Consider the following 27,891-nt stretch of genomic DNA (forward strand, 5'->3'; position numbering starts at 1 on the left):
TTGATGGACATAAATTATTTAGTGTGGGTCTGACTCTTGATAGAATTATCAGAAGTTATCAAGAATTACTGTAGTAATGTCACAATTGGGTTTCAAGTGAATAGCACTGATGTCATTTTGGGTTTTATGTCAATACAATACAATACAATACATACTGATTTATATAGCGCTTTCACAACAGCGGCAGCTGTAACAAAGCGCTTAACCAAACACTTAACATAAAGTAAAATAATAAACATAATATAAAACACGGACAGTCATGCATTCCTAACCACTTTTCCCTCATACGCTTGGTTGTTTAAAGCAGTTTGAGATGAAAGAGCAGAGAATCAAAGTGTCCTTTCAATTCTGAATGATGCCTGAATATTAAACTCATGTGAACTCAGTGAACCCTGGTTTAATCTAGTCTAAATGCTCTCCACCAAAGTCTGCAAAAGCTGTCGCGGTTGTGTAAAGTTTAAAGCAGTTGTTCAAAAAGTCAGTTACACATTCGGGGGTGAGATTAATGACGAATTGAGTCAAAACATCCACCCGACAAGTCCAACATAATAGAAGAAAAAGGTTCCCTTTACCGCATCCGTGGGGTCGACACACCCGATACATTTGCTTGTGCGATGGATGATACAGGATTTCTGAAGACTTGGAAAGCTAGAAATGACTTTTTGTGGTGGATCCCACTGGGCAATGCTCCTATTGTTTACTTGCCATAAAGGTTTGACAAAACAATCAAGTTTCCAATAGGTATGTCAGCTCCGTTGAAACTAAATGATACTGACTCTGGGGTGGGGGTCATATCTACATTAACATTGAAGAAAAGATTTTTGGGCCACGGTCATGTCTTTAGTATTGTTACACAAAAATGATTTGATTGTAGGAAAAGTGTGACTTGTGTTCTGTGTTGGTGGCCAAACGACTGTGGATGACTGTAAAGATTCAAGTTTTAAAAGCAAGCCACTTGTTAGACTGGCTGGCATTTGGTTTGTGAGTAGTGTGACACTTTTTTCAGTGTGAGTGGTGGTGGGGGCACAGGAAACTGGTCTTGTGTAGAGATTTGTCTCTGCCCTTAAAGGTATAAACACTTAACAGCCTTCTTGTCTGATTTACTTGTAAATGCTAGTCCTTAACCAGCAGAATTTGCCAACCTTTCCTGTGCCCCTTGTGAACTGTTAATATGTCGTCGGACCCCCCACGTTCAAGTAATGTATCATACAATGTATTGTATTGAAAATGACCAAAATCATCTGTGTCTTGGGTGCCCCTTTTCAAGACAATTATGGCGTAATCATTTGGTAACTGACTTCCATTTTGTGTATTTCATTTGACAGGAACACGGTTATGACATATCCTAGGCATGATGAAACTTAAAATTTTAGACATACAGTTTGTGCCACAAATAATAAAGTCAGAACGAGCGGTGGAAAAAAAGGGGTGGGGGCCCCACCAGTGTCACTATTAAACATTTACCAACAAATGTACACACAGTGCATATCTTACATATCTCACACCCCCCACCGGTGTCCAATCACCTTCGAGGCTTGCCTTGAAGTTGCCACTCTAATCTATTTGGTCCAATCTGGCATATGGTTGCGTTCCTGTTGGCACCAGCAAATTCTTGAAGCTTCCGTACAAATCTAACAAATCTAATGCATACCTGTCAACTTTTTGGAGCGCCAACCTGTATAAACTACCAAAAAAATCCTTATAAAGAGCAAAAAATCCGTATAACATACCAAAGCATTTTATATGTCAAAATAACGGCAGAAAAAAACCACGAAATTTTCAATGATATAATACAATGTCTGGTTAATGTCTAATCATCATTCTACTTAGTGGCATTACTGTGTTCAGAGTTGTATTCCTGCGTTACTTTTTTCACCAACTCCAAATCATTTGGAGTTGGTGAAAAAAAAACCCGGAAATGTTCAGAATCCGTATGATTTGTGCGATACGGCCATATACGTAAGATTCACCACAAAATCCGTATGAACTATGGCTAAACCGTATGAGTTTTATAAAACTACGTGGATGTAAAGAAGTTTCTGCTTGCCCGCCCCGTTGCACTGTATGGGTGGTTTAGAAAATGGAAGGAGAGAAGGAGGCAATGAGACTTTTGTCACGTGCCATGCAATGGTTGAATGGCTGGCAGGAGCCTTTGACCATCGCAAATGGGTCTTTGATTTAATCTATTGATTGGTTTGGATCATTTAAAGCTTTTAATATTTAACATTGGACCGGATGCCTTCTTACAGCATTAAGTAAAAACCGGCATTATCCTTTGCAAATGTTTTGATGTAACGGGGAAATATGTTTCATACGGTACCACTGCATTCGTGGTGCACAGAGAGTGAAGTGTTATTTCTGATTAGTTACACGACTGTGTTCTTTGTGGCGGATATCTGCACACTCTTGTTTGAGTTGCTTATTTCCCAGGAGTGCATTTACGTTGCCTTCCTCCTCAATATTTAAAAAGCTCCCAGTGGCCTCTTTTCTTCAAAGCGCACATTTGGATCGGTCCTGCATTGAATCCAATTCATGTCCACCTTCGGAATGAATCTTACACCCCGTTGCTTGCCAACTCAGTTCAATGTATACAGTAGTCTTTGCGGCAGCCATGACACATTTTTTAATCTCAACCGGAAGCTGTTTGAGAAAGCAGCAAGTTTAATATGCAAACATGTTGCTCTGTGAGGCGAGTGAGTGGCAGATTCGGCTTCTGAATTAGTTGGCATCTGTGAAGAAATGACTCAAAGACGTGTGCGGACTAGACAAACTGGTCTGACGCCTGTTTGCTCTCTTATTATCAAACTCTTTTACTTCGCGAGCCTTTGCGGACTGCTATGTTGTCACGGCATTCAAATATCCCTTCAAGGTTGACTTAGGGTGTGGGCCAAAACTTGCTTGAATGTGAATGTGAGTTGGCCGCACGCAGGTATTGTGTGTGAGAGTGTGTGTTTGTTTGTGCGCGCCTTACAGAAGACAGAAGCAGCTTGGCAACCTTTCATCTGCTCTTGTGCCAAAAGCTACTTTTCTGAAGGGCCTTTGCAGCACGTGGAGCCTCTGTGTTATCGTGCCAAAAAGCACAAGTTACTTCACTACTTGGGCTGGAGCCACGGGGGAATCCCTGACCGTGACGCAGGCAAAGGAAGGGCCTTGCAGTTCTGGGATGCCCCGCAGTTTTGCAAGTGAGCTGCTAGAACAGTTGTAGGGCTTGTTTTCAATCCGTGCGTGACACCGTGATCTGCAACAGCCGGAATGTTCCATCTTGTTACTTCTCTGCCCGGATACTCGCATGCATCCGCATCCTGCAACATGCTCATGCGTCTGTCAAACCTGATATGTTGGCATTTTATCGTATGAAAGACCTGGCACATTGCCCAATATATCAAATCAGTGTTCCTCCGGTTCAAGCAGACTTGTTGCGCACTTTGCACAAGAACATCCTTGCATACGGTATGTAATATTTTACTTAACTCATTCAGTACCAGCCATTTCTGGACCAAGTCTGAAAAGACGTTTAAAAACGTCTTTGGGAGTGAATGAGTTAATATTTTTACTATTAATATTTTTTTGGGGCCATACTGGTATGAGAGCATCTGGCAAAACCAAATACGATCTGGTACGACAAGGCGCTTTTTCTCGTACCTGCCCAGCCAATGCCGAATAGGTGATGTAAACCACGGTCTCTTATTTGGGAACCGATTCATTGTCGCTGAGAATTTTTTTTAATTACAGTAACAACACACATTTCCCAGAATTAAACTGCACAGTCACCACCTGGCTTCAGTCGTTTGTTTGCTTACTGCCGTCAGTCTCCTCTGTATAAAACGTGTTTCCTTATCACGGCTGGCAAATCTTTCAGAGTAGCGATTCATCTGCAAAATGAGTGTGTGTGTGTGTGTGTGTGTGTGTGTGTGTGTGTGTGTGTGTGTGTGTGTGTGTGTGTGTGTGTGTGTGTGTGTGTGTGTGTGTGTGTGTGTGTGTGTGTGCTTTGAAACAATATGATATGCTGTATCAAGTGTGGAACAAAAGTGTGTGATCACACAACCTGTAAGAACAACTAATTGTTCGTTCATTCACTCCATTATGTCCTTTTGTCTCTGTGTGCAGAAAAAAAACAAGAGCGTAACTTGGCCGGTGATCATCACTAACCCATTTGGTTCTGGATGTCTCCATGTTGTCAACATAAATCTCTAAGTACGTGCCTTTGTGCAAACAAAAGACTGCACTGTACCAAAAAAAAAAAGTTCAGTCACCAGATAAACCCAACAAGTTAATCCAGTTCAGGGTGTTCATGCCATTCCAAAAGAAGTTGAACCCCCCCCCCCCTCCACCTCCACCTCCCTGCCCCTCTCACACCAGACATTCTATCGTCATAGCGTCTCGAGTAGCTAAAGCAATGTGTCTACCCTGCGAGCTACGACATGCAGGCTGCATTCTAAATCTCTTTTAATGGCAGCAGCCTTTTTAACGCAGGAGTTATTAACATGCCTCTTACTCAGAGCATACAAATGCCATTGTAAAAGAATTGCGGGAACTAGGAGCCGTAGTTGTTGTCAATGTTCTGTCTAACAATACATTGAATATTTCAGGAATAATGTCTGCTCATTAAGCCATTCATTTTTTTTTCAAATTGGAACATGATCTATGCTGTGTTGGTCAAAGAGTGACGATTACTGAAGAACATTGAATAAACAGACACACAATTGCCCAACATCAAGTGTCACATTTTGAGTTGTGCCTGCATGTGATCGTCCCCCCCTCAGAGTTTACCGTGTTGCTGCGCTTGTGCTGTCATGCAACGCATTTATGTTTGCTCTCAGAGTGCTACAAAATGAAGCCAATGTTTTGGTTCTCAACAAGGCGCGGTCAATATCTACCATTGCAGCAGTCGACATTAACGGCAGAACATTTCAGTTGAGTCGGCAGAACATTTTGTTTTCTCGTTTATCAGATGACACTCCTTTTGTTTAATGCAACATGAACGGCAGAACTTTTCAGCTGAATCGGCAGAACATTTTGTTTCTCGTTTATCAGATGGCACTCCCTTTTGTTTAATGTGCCTCAGGAGCTGATTACAATGTTTGCCTCCTCCCACATTATAAATATTGCATGTTAGATGGGGAGGTGAAATCATTCTTTTCAATAGAGGGAAGAGTTGGCGAACTTTTGGAAGGCAGCAGTCAGCGGTGTATACGTTTGTGCAAAACTAAATGTCGACTAAACACTAACATACTTCATGAGTTACAGCTGCAGAATATGAGATACAATTCAGCACGTGTGTATCAAATGGTGCTCATTTGGATGATCATAAATCGTATTATTTTGCTTTTGGTAGCTGAATTTCAATTTATTGAATTTGGTTCTAATCAGATTGTTGATTCAATTCCTTTTTCTTGTCATTGCCTTTTCCATTTTACTGCAAATGATGCACGTCATGTTCACTGTTTAGTCATTATTTACGAGCGCGTTCAAACGAAATTGCTTGCACTGATGTCTTCTATCATCTTATTTCCCAGCCCTGAAGTGGATCAGGATTATTTTTGCTACATGCCCATTTAATTTCTAGAATAGCCGAGGCTAATCAGATTTGGCTCACTGTGTTGCTGTGAGCTCACTGGAAGAGGTCAGTGGAAAGTGCGTGACCGGCCTGTGCGACACTTCCTCAATGATCTTGCTGTTGGTGCCGCCGAGCTCAATGGAGCCTGTGTTATTGCCATGCGAGATAATACTGCAAGGAATTTGAGCGAGTGATGCATAATCAAGACCAGCACAACTGACCGATTTCTTGTGTCCATGTTGTTTTTGTCACGATAATAGAGGATCATTAGTCGCTACTGTTTGCCACTTAGTATGCTGTTTTTCCATACATACAACTTGCACGATGTGTGGAACCGATGAGTTGGCGTCAGCGTTTCAAACTTGAAGTCGACTATTTGCCAATCAGGTCTTTATAGCATCATGTTTTACAATCGGCCAATTTAGGGAGGGCTGTCGAATTGCTCATCTGCTCCCACGGCCAGACACAAACTGTTTTGCAGTGAACTCTCGTCATACATCTACACAGGTTAGAGAGCACAAAAATAACATGGTTGTGGTGAGAAGAGCGGTTAGCCTTGCTTTTCTGATCGCTCCACGTCTTCCACTAAGAGGACCGGCGGCAAGAAAAAAAGGCAGCAGTGCAAAGTCTTCATCGCCAAAATGTTATGTCAAATAATGCACGAGTTACAACTGTGATACCGAGCTCTATCCGTATCACAGCGCCTATGAACATCGTGACAGTTGTGTCGTTTACGACTCTATAAAGTCATGACCTCTATGCTGTAATATTTGACAAAAATGAGACTGGCGGCACGATCCCCTTCAAAATATGCAAGTCTATTCTCAAATACAACAAAAGCACAAATGACACAAACAGTGAAGCAGAGAAAAGGCAGAATTTTTGGGGAACCCCGTCTACGACGTCACACCCTAGAAGACACTATCCTACTATAGATACAGTAGAACAAGATGAAACTGTCCGATTTGTCGAAGAAAAGCATGCACAGTACTCCCACTGGACTTTCTCTGGGTTTCTATGCCCATCTATTGAAATGTCCTCCCATGAAACTGGTCATTGGCACAAAACAGGTTTGAGACAGCTGTACTGTATTGTAAAACTATCGACGACATCATCTATCAATCAACTTTGACTCAACGTTCACCACATTGTAGCCGACTATAAAAAAGTATTTGAATCGTTCAACCTCAAATTTGCACAGTCAAGCACATTTAACAGTGTTGGCATGCATTTTTCATCACATCGTAGAATAATAATACTGTAGTTAAAAAAAAACACGACATTTGAGAGAGAGAGAGAGCGAGAGAAAAACATTTGCCCTTTTTCAGTTTTGTGTGACTTTAGCCAAAGGGAAGAGTTCAAACCTGTAACTTGGAATAAAGTCAATAGGGCATTGTGTACACAACCCACCAGTTATTTGCATTTGGTTTATTATCTTTATAGATATTTCCTCCGACTTCCCCTAACGCGAAAATGTACTTTTTAGTTACCTTGGGGGTAGGGCTGTCAAAATTAGTCGATAAGTCGCGTCTACATTGACTATCAAAATTGTCTACAATTAATTTAATAGTCAAGAAGTCGTTTATTCATGTATTTATTTATTTCACGTTTTGTTTGCTGCTCCTGCTGACCCCCGGCCTGTCTGTGACACGCATGCGCAGTAACAGTCATTCGGGTCATCTGATGCAAACAGGAAGCCCTATGGCTAAAGCGGTGTCGTGGCTAACTGGTGTTAGCACAAGAATTCGAAAGTTAGGGTGCATTTAACCAAACATACGTAATGCAACGCTGCCTTTCTTGGCAACACGACGGGGATGCTCGAACATCTAAAACGGAAGCACGTCGTGGCTGATGCCCGATACCATTTCTGACATTGGGACAGTCATGTGTGGATGCTAGCCTGAGGACACACAGGTTACCTCGTGTGTTTGACAGAAGTGTCAAATCCAGGCCCAGAAAGTAAAAACCCTGCCGGAGTTTGGTTTAGCCACAGGGGCGTCTACTCACCCGGCAGGCAAACAAGCTCCTGGGAGCTAGCTCGTTTACCTGCCAGTTGAGTAGATGAACCTGTGGCTAAAGCCAAACGGGGGCAGGGTTTTTACTTTCTGGGCCTGTATTTGACATCTCCGGTGTTTGATGTAAGAATAAAACTGTTTGGTATGCTAAAACATTGTTGTGTCTACTATGGATTACGGAAGAATTAGTCCACCAGTGTCAAACTCAAGGCCCGGGGGCCAGATCTGGCCCACCACATCATTTTATGTGGCCCGCAAAAGCAGTTCAAACATGTCAACTTTCATGATACTTTCTAAAATGTCTACCACAATTTTTTATTCTCATATGTAATAAAGAAGAGAGATATTCTCAACATTTCAGGGATGGCAATTTTCCCCGGATACGCGGAAATCCGCCGTTTTATTTCTTAAATTGATCATTTTTGTGAATCGTCTAAATCCGTTGAGAAAATTTTAGGGGGGGGATCAGGTACCTTACCTTATCTTATATTATTGGTGCAAGTCTGGATAGTTTATAATTTTTGGTTCCATTTTAAAATGCATCAAACATTTACAGCTAAAAATGTTCAAGCCACAGTATCGCCATCATTTATAAACATGTCAGGAATGCTGGTACAAGCTGCAAAGTTGAATTTTAGTTGAATATACTCTCATCTTAATTGTCTTTCATTAGTTTTTGAATACCTCAAAGGATTCAAGCTGTATGTTAATGATGTTTTATATACTGTCAGAGCAGCTGCTTGTTGGTCCGCTACGCCGCGATTTACAACTGATCAGATTAGTTGACTAATCGCGACTACAATTGCCTGTTAGTCGACTAGTAGAATACAGTAATTTTTTTGTGGGAGCCCTATCTGGGAGCTTCAATACACTTCATTCTGCTGACAGAGAGACACTGACTGGCTCTTTCACCCAGAGATCCCATCAGCTTTGAGATAATTAGATGCGAAGGAAGGCAATGACAGCATCTGGTGCGATGTATGAAATGCAACACAAGAGGGTGGGAGAACTGGGTGTCAGGTGTTAAACTTTTGAAATGTTATGTTTTGCAGTTGCAACAACACACATGCTCACAGTCTCCGTCTTCGTGGGTGATAGTTTTTGTTAGGGGTCACGTAGAAACAGTGACAAATTAGATCTCGTTCAATACCGTTTTCAGTAATCTTCTGATTACTTGAGTGCCAGCCATTTTAGAGCATATTGACAGATTTTTTTTTTTTAAGAACCACAGAATATTGTGTTCTTGTTTAGATATCGAATCAGCTCTCTTCTTTCATCAGGATAAAATAAATTTGATAGATCTTTTTCAGTTCTTTCGTAATAGGCAGTAGAACATAGCTAAATTTTATGAAATGTAGCTGCTTCTCACATAATCCAGAGAAAAATAACTTCTTGTGTCAACAAACATACTGTAATCGAACAGAACAGTGACTTTGATGCCAATATTTTTGCTTTCATTACCCCTCTAACATCTGAACAAACAACAAAACTCGTCTTTGGCACTGACTGTTTAGATTCTAACAAAGAACCTTTCTTGGCATTTAATGATGTGACATTTTGAGACCTGTTATCAAAAATTTGCCTTTTCCATCCCCACATTGATTTCTCATATAAACAAGTGTCCAAAACACAATTTTTTGAATTTATAATCTGATTGTAATTTGTAGATTGAAACCTGAATGCTGACCACAATGTGGGCTTCTCCATTCCACCCCGTTACATCGCAATCATCTGAGTGTCTCATCCCATCTCAAGTTCACCTGATTTAATGGAGTCTTGAAAGTGGACATGCCACAGATGTATTCATTACTCAGCATCTATACACTTCTGAAACAATTAGTCACAGAAATGTGCTTTATTACTTTAAAAGAAAAAGAGAGACCAAAGAGCCGAAAGCCATCATTCTTCTTATTTATTTTTTTTGCATTTTTTTATTATTGATCTACTTCAGTATGTCGACATACTGTACCTAATTCTCAACATGCATTTGTAGTAACGGCTATTCATAAAAGCATCTGTTTACGATTGGATTAGTTTGCTGAAATCTTGCTATACAATTCAGTAATTATGACTGACATCCGTCTGTCACAAAGTTGATGAAAATCGCGTTGTATATTTTGAAACTAAGAGCCGGTTATTTTAGAGTGGCAAATGCCAGCAAGCATATTCACATTTGATGTGAACATATGCACAGTATGTTTATGCATGTGAGGAGGTGCAGGTCTCTTTATCTAGTTGGAGTTGGACCCTTGGCTCAGCTTATCACCATGTCCTGTTTGCTTAGTCCTTGCAATCTTCTACCCAAATGTGGGTTAAAAAAAAAAGAGGATTAGCCCATTAGCTGTCATTGTTCTACTTCTTTATCCGCGTGGCTCCTCCCTCCCCTCATATAGGAACCCATCACCTACGACTGTTAGCCAACACAACTTGAGCCAATTAACTCATTTACACCCTTTGACGTATAAATACGTCAATTTGCGCATAGCCGTTCCCTCCCCATGACGTCTTAATACGTCAATCACGTGTTTTCATGGGGGAGGGTGCAAGAGAGTCCGATGCAACTTCTCACCACAGGATTAGGCTTGACGGCAATGTTAAATAGCAAAAAAATGGCCATCGGGTGGCAGTGGTGCAAAAATCAACCAGGATCACGCAGCAGAAGTAGTAGAAAGGGCGTACAGTGAAGGAGGGGCGTATGTGGATAGTGGATTGGAACATTAGCAACTAGCAACGATGGAGAAAAGGAAATAACTAACTAAAAATGATTTATTTTTCGGTATAAAAGCGTCCTCGAAACAAAACAACAAAGGAGATGGTGTTTGTGTGGAAGAGAAAATGACGCTTCGGTCACTAATCGAAAGCGGCACCCGTCAAACGAACGTCGGCCTGCACAAACATGGCGTGCTACACGCAGCCCGCATAGCTCACGCCGAGTTTCGAGTTCATCTGATGAAGATGAACTTGCTTCACGTCAGCGATCATCGCTTGGCAGAGCATTTTGTGCCTCCCGATGCCCCACGTCGCCCACAAATCGTCTCCCCGGCGACTTCCAGCGATGCCGGCAAAGAGGCTGCATTGCTTCGCATGGCCGACGCCGGGCACACGTCAGCGATTCGTTGGAATCGTCTCGTAAAGACGACGGCGAAAACGATGAATTGGAGAGCGATTTGGATCCCGATGTCGGACGAATATGTGCCTTCGGACATAACGGAAAGCAGCTGAGAGTCCTCGCCAGAGCCGCTGGAACGAGGAGGTAACTGCTTGCAAGTTCCCATTCAAAACTTCATCACTTCTTATGCCTCCTCAGTCACTTTTATGTACCGCTACATTCCCCGCTATACGATGAAGTTGCCAGTAACACTCATCATTTATGTACGGTTGATGCGTCTCGTAGATGTGGATGAAAATATGCGCCGTAAATGCGCTGACTTGCATGTCGCCATAGGTTTTCAAAAAACAAACAAACAAAAAACAGGACACATTTGGTCCGCTCAGCTCTGCTAAAACTACTAGTGTTAAATTCATATTCCATTTCATTTCAAATTGGATGCTGAGCAACGTGGAATGAATGGTGTAAATAGCAGTGTGCGAGCATGTATGTGTGCGTGTGTGAGATGTTGAAATGTAAGTGGAAAGCAACAATAAAAAAATAGAAAAATAAAAGTGTGGTAATTGTACATACTTCTATACATTACAGATTGTCCAACCAGAAGCCAAAAGATGACGACTCCTCGCTTTGGTGGTGGAAAGAAAGGTAAATAAAATGATTGTACCTCACTCTGCAGCAAGATATATTTGCAACTTTTTATGTTTCTATAATTTATAGGTCGTGCATCTGGACGTGGTGGGATGAATCGATATGGTGACAAACTGGATGGAAGCCAAAAACCATCTTCTCCACAGCTGCACTTTTGTTCATAGTTCAATAGTTTTGTTGTATGCAAATAAATTATTTTGCGACAAAAACATTATTTGTAATGTTCTTTTGTAGGAGGAACACATTATTGAGGTATTTGAGCTGCCACAAAAGCAAAAAATAGTGTAAAACTTGAAATGATGCTTGAAATGCATGCTTTTACAAAAAGCTCATTTTCTCTGGATTTCTGCAGAAAATCGGCATTTTCCATCAAACTTAGCAGTTTTCTAATGCTGATTGCCAACGAACGGAGAAAGCTAGAAACAAACTTTTTTTTCTGCTGAAAGAAGAGAGTCACCTTTCTTTTGACAGGTTGCATGTATATATAGCCATAGGACAGAAAATTCTGTGGGCCTTGCAAATCAGTCGAAATTCAGTAAAATGTGAGGGATTGAGGGGGTTGCTCCAGTGAAAAGGGGTGGTATTCAATGAGTTAAGGTATTAGTGAGGGCGTTGCATGTATGAGGACTTTTTTTTTTAAATCTCACATATCCCCTATCATATTTTTTGGGCTGTGTAGTGATATGCGATAAATCCCGGTATTTTCTCAAAATTAGAATGTGTTCGGTTTGATACGTTTTAGGTCAAATAACATGAGTCAGATGGAAGATGTAACAAGCTGCACTTCTTTTGGAACAGTTTTTCTTTTTTGAAGGAGAAAGTCAATGGCAAGTCCAATGCATAATTACCTTCCCAGTTTGTGAATTGAAAAATTATTTAAAATGGGAAATAGTCACAATATCCGAGTTAAGGCTGAACGAATAATTGCATTTGCAATATAATTGCAAAGGCTGCTATTTGACTGGACTTAGGGAGTGGGGTGCAGAGCAAGTAGAGGCATCAACGCTGCTTTGAAAGACTGCCGTGCAGGGTGTGTGAAATTTTCGGTCTCCTGAGACCTTTTGGCGAATATCTGTCACGTAATTTTTCACCTCACGCGGTAAAAAATAAAAAGTATGCGCGCTACTTGAGCAGTAACCAATCAAAACATATCCTCCAGTCAAATAATTTGAAAATAACAGGCACACCCCCTTAAAGTTGTTCGCAGTCACATATTAAAAGGATAAATTTGTTTGTGTCTTAACATATTCTGTACCATCCAGTTTCATGAATGAAACTGAAGACAGATGAAATGATGTTACTCCCTTTTTTTTTTTTTAATCGACAAGGCACGGCCATCTTTGCCAGCGCAGCAGCCAACACTGTTTGCAATGTCTGCTGGTTCTTACCTGTTTTTGAAATCTGAAAATGGTACGTATGACTACATTTACATGCAGTTAATATTCGGGTAAAGGTCAAAATTCTGATTTCTGAGAAATTCGGAATAACCCGTTTAGATGTGCGGAGGGAAGTTACTCCCGAATTTGAGTCGCCCAATTTAAGCAGTGGCGCACGATCATCGTGATGCAAATAGACGTCATTTCGACTTTTTACTCTCTCCCGTCAATTAAACACGTTATATTGCATTTCATGAGCGATTATCTTGAGGTGTGTGTTCTGTTTAGATAGTTTTCCTCATCGAAAATGCTGGGGCCTACAAGCAAAAATGTTACCCGGGTTCAAAATTAACAACTGAGAATCCTCGTGTGTTGTCAATGCCGGCCCCCAGATTTTGTGATTGTGATATGAAACAATGATGAATGATAGCCGAATGCGAAGCGACCTGATGCTTGTGCTGTTGCCCAAAACAAATAGAGGAGCAATTGGTTGCGTTAATGTCTTTCCCAAGGCCGGGGAGTAGGCTAACGTTTTTTGGCGGAGGGATCGTTAAGCGTGTAATGTGCTGTGTTGATGTTCTCAATTACACCATGCACTAGAAAAACAGTAAACACACACATGCAGATTTTTCCCCCCCTCGTCCTGTGGGATGTTCACACATTTTAAAAATTGGTTCAGATCAAATTCATGTGTGCTTTAAATTCAAATGAGCAAGACATGAATGGATCTCAGGCTGTGTTTCTTGAGACCCACCCTGATCCTGCTGAGATTGGTTCATATTATCTGTGAATTGAGAAGGGTGAAGGCCAAGTTGCTTCGAGTGGAGCAGAGCAAGAAGAAAAAGGCAGGCCCTCGATATGGTACAGCTTTCCTGGGGAACTGAAATCATAAAAATTAATCAAATGAATAAAATTTGCCGAGGCACACCCGACAATTTCTTAGGGCACACAATGTGCCGTGACACGCTGGCTGGCATTCGTTGCCCTAAGTATGTCCACCCACCCTCCACGGTACTAAAAATGAGTATAAAATAAAATAGTAACATGGTCATAAATCTTAATAATGATAATACAGAATAATATATAACGTATGGATGTTTAATTTGGTCTAGCATAACATGGGAAACAAACCGAAATGAACTTCTTTGGCCAATATTTTGTCATTTTCATCCAATCATTAATGTTGGCCCTTTTGATAAAAAAAAAATTCACGTTCCTTTTGAGGAAGCAGGTCGAACATATATGGTGGCGCAATGTAATTTGCACCATCTTGCATGTGGGAAATCATGAAGGATGAACGGTGGCACGAAACAAAGCGACCACTTCTGCTTCCTCCTGTACAGGAAGGACCAACGTGAGAGAAGAGCTTTAGTTTAGTCACTTCTGTCTATACAAATGACTTATACAGCACATGAGCAGGCGCGATGTTGGGGGAGGAGCGGGTGTCAGAACAGTATATTTTAACGTACATCCACATTGCGGTCTGTGTTCAAGTCTCATTCGATGGACACTCACAGGGCTTGAGAGCAGTCAAAAGTGAAGACTTATCCTGTGCACAGTATGGTTTGTCTTTGTGCAGTCCAGTGGGGTTTGCACTTCCATGTTTATTACTTCCAGTAAACCCGTCACTTCAGTCGAGGCAAATGAAGCCCGCCTACGTTGGCCGGTGCTGTCGACCGTGTGACAACTGCAGGCATTCGCCGTTCATTCAAGCTGTAAGAACGCGCTGAATCAATATCGAATATCCATAGCCTGCTTGGCTGCATCTGCTCCGTCAGTTGTCACATCCTTTGCCGCAGAGGGCTCTTATTTCCTTGAATCACGTTTCTTGGCCGTGTGACATAGACTTGCGCTCTAGGGGCTTTATGTTTCATCGAAACTGGCCTAGCTCCTTGGTAGTATGTAGGAAACTGACGACATGTAAATATGTCTTTCTTGAATCATACTGAAGCTTTTGTGCAGCGAGCTGACCCCCCCCCCCCCCCCCCCCCCGCCCCCCAAAAACAAAACCCCTGCAAAAATGACATTTGACATGGTCACCTACAGTTTTCTAATCTTTTTTTTTCCTTGGTTCTGAATGTGGAGATGGGATTCGGCTGCTATCAAGTGCAGAGCTGGATCTACTCTGTGAGATAGTAGGCTGTTGCCCCCAAATCCTCAACTATTTACTTTAACACTTTTAACAGGAAGCTGATGAATTGAAGTCGACAATACAAACAATAACATCATGGCTTCTTTGAGTGACTTTAGCGTGTTTGAAAAAGTTGAAGAATCTTATTCTGAATGCGGCCTTTAAACGAAAACGTTTGGACACCTCTGACATAAACAACTAAAGTTGAATCTCAAGCATAAAAAAGTAAAACCGTAGCATTTCAAGTGACATCATGATTTGAACTTTAATTCACTTAAGTTAGATTTGCATCACGAGGGATTTTGTGACAGGTGACACTGAAATGTAAATGACAAGCAATGATAACAGAAATTACTGGCGCCACAAAGTTCTACTCATCTCCAACTTTTAGCCATGTGATTATGCGAATGCCATCTGTTGTCAGTCCTTGTGTAACTCAATTTTAAAGCTCAGTCTTAAACAAATAAAATTGAAGATTGCATTTTGTTCTGTGTCATGTCTCATTTTCCTACGGTATAAAAACATACCCGTTTTGCATTACTGGGGTGTTTCCCTCAGTGCAGTTTCAGAATATACAACAGTTCCTTCTCGTTCAAAACCAAAAGCTACCGGTTTGTCCCGTTTCTTTAGCTACAAGGTAAACTGTCAGCGGTTTTGGAGCTGAGTTCCTTTGATTCAAGGAACGATCCAGCGAGGACAGCCCATTTTTTTTACTAAAAAAACTCTCAATGTATGTTTTGATCAGGAAAACAATATTAGTTTATTTTCAATTCTATTCATTTGTTTTGTAGACATTGGAAAATAATTAACTACTGTCAAAACTCCCCTGCATTTTTCAGCAATATAGAAATGCACCTCTAATGTGGCACACATATCAGAATATCACCATTTTTTATTTGGCTTGATGTCAGTATTCTTACATTGTGTCCGTTTTGTGTGCATGCTACATAAAATACTATGTCTCCAAAAAAAAAAACACACACAAGAAAAATCCATCATCAGTCAAGTTGTGCTTGGTTTGATTGTAATAATATCAGACACAGTGCACCCAGAGCAGCCTCGTCCTTCAAGCTGTCACTCGGTGCGTTGAATGCACACCCTGTCTGTGACCGTGTTGTATAAAGAAAGCTGTTTTCACACTATTGCTCAGTGTCACGAAATGAGTATCGGCCCCAAGTTTCGTCTTGCATGCTACATCAGTAGGTTAAGTTTTGTGCTCTGATTGGATCCTTTTTTTTTTCTTCAGTCTGACTGGCAGATAAACTGCCCCACATTAAGCATACCGTAATCTAAAACGGCGTGCATGTAAAATCAAGGTTGAGTGACAGCAGTCCTTTGATGACATAATTTGTAGTGATCCTACTTTTCATAAAACAGCTCACAGAGCTGGCATGACACTAAAGCGGCAATGTTAGAACATTGTTTTGTTTTGCTAGATGGCGGCTGAGACTAATCTTGGCTTTGAGCCAACCTGGCAAATAGAATAAGTGTTCTCCATGAGTGCTCTCTTCCTTTTGTAAAATCGGCAGCGTTTTAGTCTGGTCTGAACGGAGGACAATAAGTCTGTGACTGCACTATATTGGGTGCAATCACTCAATTTCTTCCGTCAAGCCGGTTCTTTTTTCTGCTCTGTTTGCTTATGAGCAGGATTGACTACCGGGCTATAATAACTACTATAAGGCAAATAATTTTGTGACTGAGTCAAGTTTGGAATATTTTCTGCCATTTTGTGCAAATTTTAAAATCACCACTTTTCTAAATCTCTCAGTGACTAATTTTTTAAATCTTACTCAGCACGGATTCAGGATTACAGTAGTCTGGGATTTTGCATTATTAGTTAGTCTTGATTTCGCTTTGACTTTTGCTATTTAAATTCAGTTAGTGTTCATCAGTTTTTAGAGCAAGTTGTTAGTTGATAATAGTAATAATTTCCGAAATGCTTTTTTAATTTAACATTTTCTCTGTTTATATTAGTATTAGGGGGGGGGGGGGTTTGTAATATGTGGAGTATTTGTCGATTGCAAGATACATTTTTTTAAATGGCCACTGAGTATTGTGTCGTGATGACTCCTGCGCATTGAAACGTCGGCACATGCGTCAAGTTAATAAGAGCGAAGCCTCCGTGCCATTACGCTTATTGCTCGGAGAAAAAGTCACGTGACCGATGTGCTTTCTACTGTCTTCGCTATTAATTTATTGTTTATTGTTGTGGATATGATATTTGCTCCATGTACAGCACTTTGTATACAGCAGTGGTTGTTTTAAAGGGCTCTATAAATACAGTTGAATTGAGTTGAGATACAGCCACTGTATCGGCTCATTTGCTACCTGTTACTTAAACTTTATGGAATTAGTTTCTGAGAACTGTTGAGCATAAAACGTCCATGCATTGGATTAAGTAATACTGAGAGAGTTATGAGCCGTCATATGTTTTGCCAAACAGAAAAATTTACAAAGCATTTGTTTAGAGAAGTAGTTGATCTATTTCATCACTTTAGTATTTAATCTATCGATCGATCGATCTAATTATCGCCACATGTCTGTTTTTAGGTCACCGGCCACATCAATACCTTGTGAGAGAGTGTTTTCCAAAGCTAGAGAAATTGATGGGGAAAAAAAGGAATCAATTTTTAAGGACATGTACATAGAATAATTTTAAGAACTCTGTGCCTCAAAGACAAGTACATAAGCAAAATCAATTTCAACATTGACACATGTTCACATGATTTATTCTAAGCTATTTTAAACCTTGATAAAAATCAAAATAAGCAAAATCAAAATAACTTACAAAAGAAATAATATTGCAGGTTGCTTGCAACGCAATGATGTAAGATCCAGCAGAAGTCATATTGAGCAAAAGAATGACACAGTATTGACATGGTGCCACAGGATCAATCTAATTTGCCCAATGTGTCGTAACGCTTCATGAGGCAATTTTGGTTTTGTTTTCAGCAATTCTGTTAACATTGAAAAATCCCGTCGATGCCATCACAACACTTTTTTTTGTTTTATCTTCCACTCGAAAAATATTCCATATATTGAAAAAAACCCCAATACTAAGACTGATAAAAACTAAACTAAAAGAAAGCATTCAGAACATAGTGTAAGAATATCTGTGGCACTTTAATGTCAAATGCAGTGGATATTGCTGCTGAACTCATCTTCCACAAACGCAATATTAACCACAACGCTGTGATCAGACGAGTGGAGGACATATTGTGGGTTGACGTCATGTGGATTAGAATTTTCTGCTATGTACTTACTGTTCGCACATATTGCAGAAAGAGCAAGCTGACTTGATTTTTCTTTGTGACACACAGGTTTTTGTAGACGGTCAACCGGGTCTTGTATCTCTACTTGTGGTTCCACTGGCAGTCTCACATCCATCTCTTTCATCAAGACAAGTGAAAAGTCTGCGTCTCAAGAATAGGACCGCTTTCGTTTCTCCTCCAGGAAAATCACCATCGCCCTCAGCAATCTCCAATCAGCTGCGAGCCACTGGCGTGATTCGCAATTGCTTTCTGTGGACAGAAAGGTCGACCATCATCTCCAGACGAAGTCTCAACTGGTGCTCCCTCAGTGGGGGAGGGAGGGGAAGCTAGGCACTTGCTTAAACACTGTGCCGCTCGCCACAGAGATGAAGCTGCAGGCCGTCATGGAGAACCTGCACAGGCAGCAAAGGGCCAAGCTGTTGATGGAGCAGCAGCTTCAGCAGCAAGCAGCTGTCCAGCACTCTCACGTCCGCCCAGGTGGGGTAGCTGGGGATGACTCGATAAGCAGCCCGGCCCCTGAGACGGAGCAAGCCCAGTTGGTGGCCCTGGCAGCCATGCGTGCTGCGGCGGCCGGGTTACAGAGGGTGTCGGACAGCCACATGTCGGAGCGCAGCAGCGGCAGTGAGGAGGAAGCTGACGAAGACGACAACGAACGAGAGGAACAATACAAAGACATGATGGGGTCGGATGAAGAGGAACAGATGTAAGAATCAAATCCCCGTGTTCATAAATGTGCAGTGGTACCTTCACTTATGTAATTCGTTCCACGAATATGCTTAAATTATTTGTGTTATACCTCAATTGAACCCCCCATTGAAATGAACGGAAATGCTATTAATCCATTCCAAATTTGGCAAAATACCTCCTGGACAAAACAACCGGACCGGTTTCACTGCAAAATAAGGCACGCCAATTGAGGTGGGTGGACGATGTGAAGTTTACTGCATCCATTTAGTGGCAGATTCAAGCGCACTCCTAAATCAAATATTTGCTCTCAACACGAAGCAAAAAAAAAAAAGATCGTACGTCGGGAAATTCAGTCGGCATTCGTAAGATAAGTTGCCAGTGTACACCCTTTCTGTTTCGTTGCTTTTAAAAACAATCCTTTATTTCCAACATCATCACAGCAAACAAAAGTGGGATGAGGAGGACTTTGAAGGCGAGATGGAAGAAGACTTTGATGATGACCTCGCGGAGGAAGGTCTGCCCACAGGCCACAATGCACTGGTGCCTGGGAAAGGCATCCTCCTGCTGCCCCACCGCCAGCTCCACCCTCACTCGCAGCTGCTGAAGGCTCGGCCCAGTGTTGACCAAGAGCCCCGCATAGCCAACTTGCCTCCCCACGCCACGCACAGCCATCTGGGCCAAGACCACGGAGAATGGACCTACGAGGAGCAGTTCAGACAAGTAGGATTGCTTTTCAGTCTCTCTGTCTTAATTAGTTTGTTGATTCATGGCAGGAGATCATTGCTACCCATTTTGCCATTGTGCATGAAGCTACAGACATTCTAACCATCCATCCACTTTCTAATCCGCTTATCCTCACAAAGGTCACGTGCTTGTTGAAGCCCATCCCAGCTGTCTTCGGACAGTAGGCCGTGTACACCCTGAAATAGCAGCCAATCGCGGGGCACACACTGACCAACAACCATTCATGCTCACAATTACACCCAAGGACAATTTAGAGCGAAGTGTCAAACATACGGCCCGCGGGCCGCAACCGGCCCCCAAGGAGGTTCTAACAGGCCTGCAGGATAATTTAAAATTGAAAAAAAATGCATAAAAGACACGGAATGAATATTTTTAATAAAATGCAATTTATGGATTATCCGCTAGGGGCACAGTTTTGATCAGTGTAGAAGACAATATTGTTTTGATCAGAGAAGAAGACAACAGCAGTAAAAGCCAGCTACCTAATTGCGAGCAAAATAGCATTAGAATCAAAGCCATATTCTGACGGTGACTTTGTTCAATGATGCATGATGAAGGCGCCTGAACTTGTACTGTATGTCCCGAGAAGCGACAAGCTTTTGCCAATACAGGTATTAGCCTGACGAGGAATGCTGTAGCAGAGAGGATTTCGGACCTATCAGCAGATAGATATAGTCACACATAGTCAACCACCGTGCCACCACCTACTGACGATCCATCCATTTTCAACCGCGCTTATCCTGAACAGGGTCACGGGGAGTTGCTGAAGCCGCCAGTCAGTTGCAAGGCACAAGTAGAGACAAACGACTATTCACACCCACATCCACACCGTCACTGAGTGAGAACCATTCCCACGTTGCCCGCACACAAGTCCGGCGAGTTTACCACTACAACCTACTGACTAGAGATGTTTTAAAATATTGTCAAGTTCCCAACTGTTGCCTATCAGAGCTACATCAGACCTTTGCACGGCTGCCATCACATCAAGTCACTCTCATAGCTTCACAGGGTGGGAGAGTCTCACCCACTCCTGGGCAGGTGCTGATTCACTTAATCTGTGATTGTTTTGGGGGGTGGGGTTTGCTTTCGACACATGACAGTATGATGAAATATGTAAGATGAAGCATTTGACGAAATCAGCTATTCAAACTTTGTTTGATCCAAATATGTCACAAAACCAGTACCACAAATGCAAATGAAGTAAAGCACAGTCAAAAGAAATGGGAGGGTGGTGATGTATACAACATCTTTACGATGCTGTCAGGTTTTACCAGGCAAGTGCTTACTGTAAATATACAAGTGGGGTGAATATTAGTAGGGAGTTCCCTGGTGGTACGTGTTTACAAGAAGAGAATTAGAGCTGTCATCAGCTGACCGGGGCTGCTCTCTGTTGAAAACCTGACCGAGAACAGCTTTCAAGTCCGCTCACAACAATTATTTTTATATTTCTACAGGATATGTTTGCACTTGTGCATGCATCTTTCCTACCTCCTCAAACTTCACTTCATTTCACAAATTATTTGTCCATATTGGATTTTCCGTTACAAATTGACATAAACACAGAGATAGGTGTTTGTATTGATTGACTGGTGGGGTTATTCATTAATTTGCAAAATGCTGTAATCTTTGACCTGTATTTTCCATGTCTTTTATGAAACGGATTTAACCCACTTCCATATTGAACCGAAACTCTTAGTTATATGTCAACTAAACTAACACTTTCTTCACATACATGTTTGCTGAGCAAAAACAGAAAACATGCTCCTGCCCGAAGACAGCTGGGATAGGCTCCAGCACGCCCGCGACCCTGGTGAGGATAAAGCAGTTCGGAAAATGGATGAATGGAGTGGTTTGACAGAATGTAACGTGTCTCTGACAGCTCTTTTATACCAGTGGGCTATATTTTGCCTACATGTGGACTGAGTGTCGTCTGCAATTGACAATCTCAAACCCAATGTACATGTTCAGATGTACCGTATGTCTAGTGATTATAGTGTTCGCAGTCTAACCCCCAGAAGACCCATGCTTTGCTTTCTGAATAGCTCGCCACACCCTGCAACTAGTGTGAATGCGGTGAATTAATACACTCAGCCAGCAGTTGGCGGTTTTCTTTACATCAGGTTCTATGTTTTTATCATACCACGTCAGTCAGCAGTTCAACTTGCGAGCAGTTGTGTATCAAGACAGCCAGCACCTTGGCTGACAAGATAGTGTTGATGCGACCCGCACAACGTCAACATTGCTCTGGCCGGACAAACAGAGAATGAATGGCATGAGTATATTTTATAACATGGTGCATACTCTCCTTTTCAAAAGCTTAAGAGCCTAACAAACACTTTTGCTATAGTGGGACTAAAGTATTGCTGTTACATTCAACGCAGGAGTGGGTCAGCCCTGTGATTATGTGCTCACTGCAGATGTGACCAGTGATAATACTGCAGTGTGAATGTGCCATGTCTGTGTGAGTAAATTTCAAACGACCTACTGTACCTGTGACGGTGGAGGCAGTTTTTCCCTTGACAATTTCTAACCTCATACTCTGTAGTTTGGGCTGCGATTTAGGTAACCTATGTTTTGTGGTTTCTTCTAATCACATGAAGTCTGTAGTTAAATCTACTGGAAAATGTTTGTGGAATGCATTTTCCATCCATGCATTTGGTTGGAGTTTGTAGTCATCGCAAGTTCTTTGTCAAAGGGTTGAGCTAACATATGGGACGAAAACAAAAACTCTGAAAAGAAGTTTTCCACTACAATGTCAACAGAAATAGAACTCGATTCATTGCCTTTCGTACCTCCGGTTGCCTAGAATATTTTTCAGCAGGTGAAGATTTGGTCAGAGCCAAATAAATATGTGTTCTACCTCGTGACCCACATGTGTCCTGCACAGTTTCTTCATCGTGCATACATGTGCAATGACACAATGGAAGCCTGTATAAAAACATTTGGTCAGGCTCTTTGCTCTTATAATTGTGATATGGGCGATCTGAAAGCACTTTGCTGCTCAACTCTCAAGCAGCGCTTAACCTAAATATACTACTTATTGCTTACAGTACATGATTTAATGTTTGGGTCGAGCACTTTGGGGGCAGTGGGTGGAGAGGAAAGAGTTAAAGCTGTTTAGTTTATTTTTGGGCAGGTGGGTGGAGGCTGCTGGAATGTGCCTGAGGCAGGGTGATAATGTGGCCATTGGAACCTCAAATCCTCAGCAGAAACCTTATGTTTGTCTATCAGTCGATGGTAGTTAGGAGTCCTTCCAAACCGAACATTTCCCTGTCTTTCCTTTAAAGCACATTATTGTAAAGTGCCAAATGTCGCACATTATGAAGATTGACAGTTTAAGAGGGAAAAGAAAAGAAGCGAGCAAGCGGTGCTAGAAGGGTCAACGTACTGTTTACTGTATGTTGACAGCAATAGGGTTGGATGGAACCCTAATAAAAGGATTACAGTACATCCACCAATAAGACAGATACAATTGAAAAATACCATAAAATAAAATGCAGGGCAAGTATTATAGTTGGACATTTTTAGTATATTGGACTGCTGTGATATGAACGTCATGGCTGTTCATGTGTTTATGCCCATGAGGGCTAGCAGCAGTAGTCGTGCCAAGTACCAGAGACTTCTCATTGAAAAGGTAAAAACTTCCGTCTCTAATGTCATAAAGCCAAGATTTTCCCAATCAAGTTTTTTTGTTGTGTGTGTTTTTGTTTTTTTTAATTCTATTTTCTTTGAAGGGTAATGACTTGTCGGTCCGAGGACTATTTTTGTTTGCCAGCATACATGTGATTGAGGGTGTGTTATTTGCAGAGGTCACCCTCAGTGCTGCCTGAGCCAAAAATGTGTGTGTGCAAGGTCAGACTGTGAAGGTGTTAGTCTGATCCTTTGTAATAACGTGGTGTATCTTCAGTCATTCCTTTTAATTCAGGAAATTTGATGCTGGGTAAATATGCATTTTTTTATCAGGACGATTTTTAAAACTTTATTTCTTTCCAATAGCTTCCGTCTTTCAATGTGCATTCCCACTGACTTTCCCAACATGGCTGCAAACAGAATAATGCTCAAAAAGCCAAATTAGATATGTTTCCCTCTATATTTAAACTCTTCTCCTACCTCTCAAGCATCTGTTTAGAAAAAAAGATGACTTGTGATTTTAAATTGCCACTGAGAAACAGACGGATGCGTGGAATCATTTTCTTCACCCTTTTTTGCAATCAAAGGAAAGGAAATCCTGGTGGAAGGCAATCGGAGTGACTCATGCTAATCGTTGCCAAAGACATACTTTATCTGTTGCAAAAGCAGCAACTTATTGACATGATGGAAACTTTTGACCTGAGCTATATCCTTCTAAGGCACAAATACAAAGCATTTTGCTGAAGTCGTCTTGCCTCACTTGTACAATACAACACTACAGCAGAAAAAAAAATATGAGAGGGATGGAGGGCCTGCCGTGTTAAAGCAACAGATCTGCCAAATGATACGGATTGTCCGCATTTTGTTATGGAAATATCTGAATTCTACCTCGTTAGGGCCGTAATTCTGATTGCTTGATTCTGATATTTATAATAATGCGATTTTTGTGGTTTCACTGTCATAACAGAGCTCCGAGGGAAGATGTAAGTGGCCCACGACAAAGATGAGTTTGACACCCCTGATCTAATCCAATCTATCAACAATGTTATTTGTTTATTTGCAAAATACAGGATATCTTAATTTGGACTTTTGAGATCTGGTTAATGTGATTTAATAGACTTGCTTTGGTTACTACTGTTGAAAACAGACCGAATCGGTAAAAGGGTAATTCATTTATAGATACAGACACACTGAAATCTCACCTACATTGATTCAGCTGCAACTGCATGCACAATTACAAGCTTGTTGCAATGAATATGTTACAACAACAAATACAGAAGCCATCATTTATTAACAGTCCTCATTCTAGAGTAATGATTGTGTCGTGCATTTGAACAATATGCATTATTTTTTTTATCCTACCACTGTACGCTGCAATAACCATCACACGGTAATGTTCTTAAAAAATATGGAAATGCAAACTAGATGTTATGTAGGTGAAGTTGGCTGCTCTAAAGCAAATTCCATAAGGGAAAAACATGCCACAAATTTTTTTCGTGGTCATTTGGGTTGTCTTGAACAGAGGGGTGGGGGGGGGGGGTCGATTGAAATTGCAACTGAGATTTTTGTCATTGGTTTGAGGTTTATTTAAGCTATTTCACCCAGCCTTGGTGACCTACAAAATGTGAGTCCTTGACCCATTGTGTGTCATTGGGTTGAGAACGAACAGATCTATAATGGTAAATAATTGTGTGCAACCTGTGTGCAGCTCTGAACTATAGATTAACAGACCATAGAATCTGGATCAACACATAGTTGTCACATGCCAGTATTTTATTTTAGTATGAAATACGTGTATGTTATATATGTTGGCTCATCCACATTTATTGTTCAGGTTTGTCCTTATGTTTCCTTTCTGTTAAGGCTTTCTTTAATGAGTTTGATGTTGACTTTTCCCCTTTCCTTTTGGGTTCACTTTTGAATGATTTTGTCGTAGCTTCAACCCTTCAAAAAATGGTTCATGTTCATAAGCAGTATCCTCATCAGGTCCAAAAGGTTCAGAGGCCAGCCGGCATCTTTTGAAGTTTAGTCTGTGTGGGCCTTAAACACCAGCAGCGAAGGCAGATGGAGCCCAGATGGACAGTAAAGAAGGGATGTCTTTAAAAATTCATGGCACTCACCATGATCAGGGCGAGTGGAGGGCATTTGGCATTAAACATTAAATTGCTCACACACACACACACACACACACACACACACACACACAAAATACACAACATACACAAGACTCTGTGAGGGGGGATGGGGTTGACTGGGTCTGCAGGAAGTATAGCTTGAATGAGAGCCAAGTGGGAGCGACACTTATTAGGATTGCCTGTTGGTTTTTTGCTGATACAGCTGTCCAATAAGTGCTTGTTGGCTTTGTATTCCACCCAAATTTGTTTGGAATCCTTTAGATCGCCTTGTAGTAATTCATTTCACCAGGCTGTTGATGTATTTTAGCCATACATAGATATTGTCCCTGTAATTGAATTAGTCCTGAACCCATGTAACAATAGAGTGCACTGCTGGAGTCCATTTTGGAAGTCAAACTCCGCTACAAAGTGTCATTTGTTATTGTTCGGTGAAGCACAAAGGAACTTTGCCATGCCTTCTATGTGTGTCATTGTTGGCTGTAATAGTCATGGGTGTGGGGGGGATAACTAACCGGTAAACTCTTGAAAATAATTACAAACAAGAAATTTGACACCGAGAAGAAAAGCGAGTGACGAAGACAATTTTGGCTGCCTACACATCAAATTGACCAAAACCCAACTGTTTCCAAATTTGCTCTGAGCACTTTGTGACAGATAAACTATTTCCCCCCCTCAAATATGATCGGTCTTTGTTCTATTCTTTGATGGTAATATTTTCATCTCGTTAATTAGAAAACAAAAAAAGAAAAACATAGACCGGCGTGGTTTTGTTGTGTCGGTCATGCTAGTTGTCCTGCTAGTAGCTGGTGAGAACAGCATGAAAACAAAACCATGCTGATCTATGCTGTTTTTTAGCAGGGTAGGCCTATTTCAAAATTATGAAACCAGAAGAGTGATTTCCTGTTGAGCATGCATCTTATTTCTTCGGTAGTGCTGTGTCTTGAAAACGTTAAACACACACAAAGTGAACCCAGTCGGACACAAACCTCATATCCATGCGCACCAAATCCAGTAGACACTTAAACAGCTTCTTCCCTCTAGCCATTAACTCCTTAAACAGTCACTGACGTAGTCACTCTTCTTGTACTACAAATACTGCTACTGGTTACTCTAAAATGGTTCAATGATTTGTTGTTTACGATGATACTAATGCAGCGTGTTATACCGGAGACAAATTCCTTGTGTGTTCTACATACTTGGCCAATAAAGATGATTCTGATTCTGATTCTGATATGCAAGCCACCATACTTTGATCATTTGAAAGTCCTTTAGTTCACAAAATAGATTTGGGTGGAAAATAAGGCCATTGAAAAGATTGATATAAGCCACGCTGGGCAGTACTTTTGGGTCAGCAATCCAGTCTCCATGTTGAAGTTTGTACAGATCCAAATTGCCCATCGACCGCAATTTGTCAGCGTACCGCGCACTCGCCTGCCTGTCCAAAGTCTCTACGTACCTCACCATCACTACAGACTGTTAAAGTCCACAAAAAACGTGAACTTGCGTAATCGAAATATTCACTTTGATTAGCGTACCGGCGTTCGCAAAGAAAAGGCGAAACTGACTGCTAGTATGGTTGACCACATGGGTTTCTGGGTTACTCTTTTTAGCACATTGGAGAAGTGAAGCTATTAGATAACACGGGGAACACAATTTTTTGTTGAGTTGGGTCTGTTTTGAACTAATCGTGAGGTTTTTGAGCTATAAAGTCCACGTTTTTTTTCTATATGAAATAAATGTGCATGTCTGGAAATAAAAACTAAGACATAATAGTTATTTACCTGCTTTGAAAACTTCAAAACAGCATTAAATGAAATAGAACTTAAACCGGCATGCCCATGGTTACAAGGTTAAGAGAAAAGCCAGCACTAATCCTCTTCAATTCCTACTATGCTAGCTTTCCGTTTGCAGGTATTGATAGTATTGACCTACTGGGAGCTGCACACAATTGGCTCCATTGTGACAGCAGAAACAAGTTGCCACATAGCTTGCAGATGAGTCGAATTGGAATTAGCTGGCAAGTCTTACTCCAGCTAATCATTGGAATATTGCTTGTGAACCAAGCTGGTAAACTGGGGAGAACAAAAATTGATGTGCTACAAAAAAATCAAATCCAATTTTGAAATCAGCATACCAGTTTTAGTTGCAATTAGCATAAAAATCAAACTCAACGTTTATTTTTAAAATAGTTCACCCGAGTAATGAATGATTTAACTCTGGTTCATCATTTGCTTTAATTCTAGGTTATTAATACTTGAATATAAAATTTCCATGAATGAATTCCAAGGTTTTGGCTGGTTGTCATGTAATTGCCCTTACGCATCCCCGTGCAGTGGTATGGATTTAACAAAAGGAAAACAAGGTTTAATGGGTATTGTTTGTGTTGTGAAAACAAAAGGCTGCAGAACAAAGGCAGCGGCTGCATTAGGACCTGTTACACTCTTCCTGTTCAGTGTGTGTGTGTGTGTGTGTGTGTGTTGGTGGGGCGGGAGGAGGGTGGGGCAGCAGAAGAAAAAAAAAGAGGCTAGATTCGGAGCCGCAAAACAACAGCCAGTTGACGTTGAGCTTTGAAGCTGAGCCATGTAGA

General features: G+C 41.2%; 1 protein-coding gene and 1 long non-coding RNA gene across 4 annotated transcripts in view; both read left to right on the plus strand.

Annotated features, from left to right (window-relative positions):
* The window catches only part of arid3a (AT-rich interactive domain 3A), a 51,805-nt gene that overhangs the window by 1,167 nt on the left and 22,747 nt on the right, over positions 1–27,891 (plus strand). For 2 of the 3 annotated variants that reach the window (XM_086115871.1, XM_086115873.1), the window contains exons 2-3: positions 18,157–18,811; positions 19,236–19,515. In XM_086115871.1, the coding sequence (XP_085971997.1) occupies positions 18,474–18,811; positions 19,236–19,515 (618 nt within the window). In that variant the 5' untranslated portion in view covers positions 18,157–18,473. Of the gene's footprint in view, positions 1–4,107; positions 4,195–18,156; positions 18,812–19,235; positions 19,516–27,891 lie in introns of all 3 variants that reach the window. The other variant, XM_086115872.1, reaches the window with a different exon arrangement.
* On the plus strand, positions 7,752–11,523 carry LOC147202147 (uncharacterized). Its single transcript, XR_015101299.1, has 3 exons — positions 7,752–10,825; positions 11,270–11,326; positions 11,399–11,523. It is a non-coding gene; the product is annotated as an uncharacterized LOC147202147 (long non-coding RNA).

The sequence above is a fragment of the Hippocampus guttulatus genome, chromosome 7 (assembly GCF_054856545.1).
Source record: "Hippocampus guttulatus isolate MCC_2025c chromosome 7, RoL_Hgut_1.0, whole genome shotgun sequence".
Lineage (NCBI taxonomy): Eukaryota > Metazoa > Chordata > Actinopteri > Syngnathiformes > Syngnathidae > Hippocampus > Hippocampus guttulatus.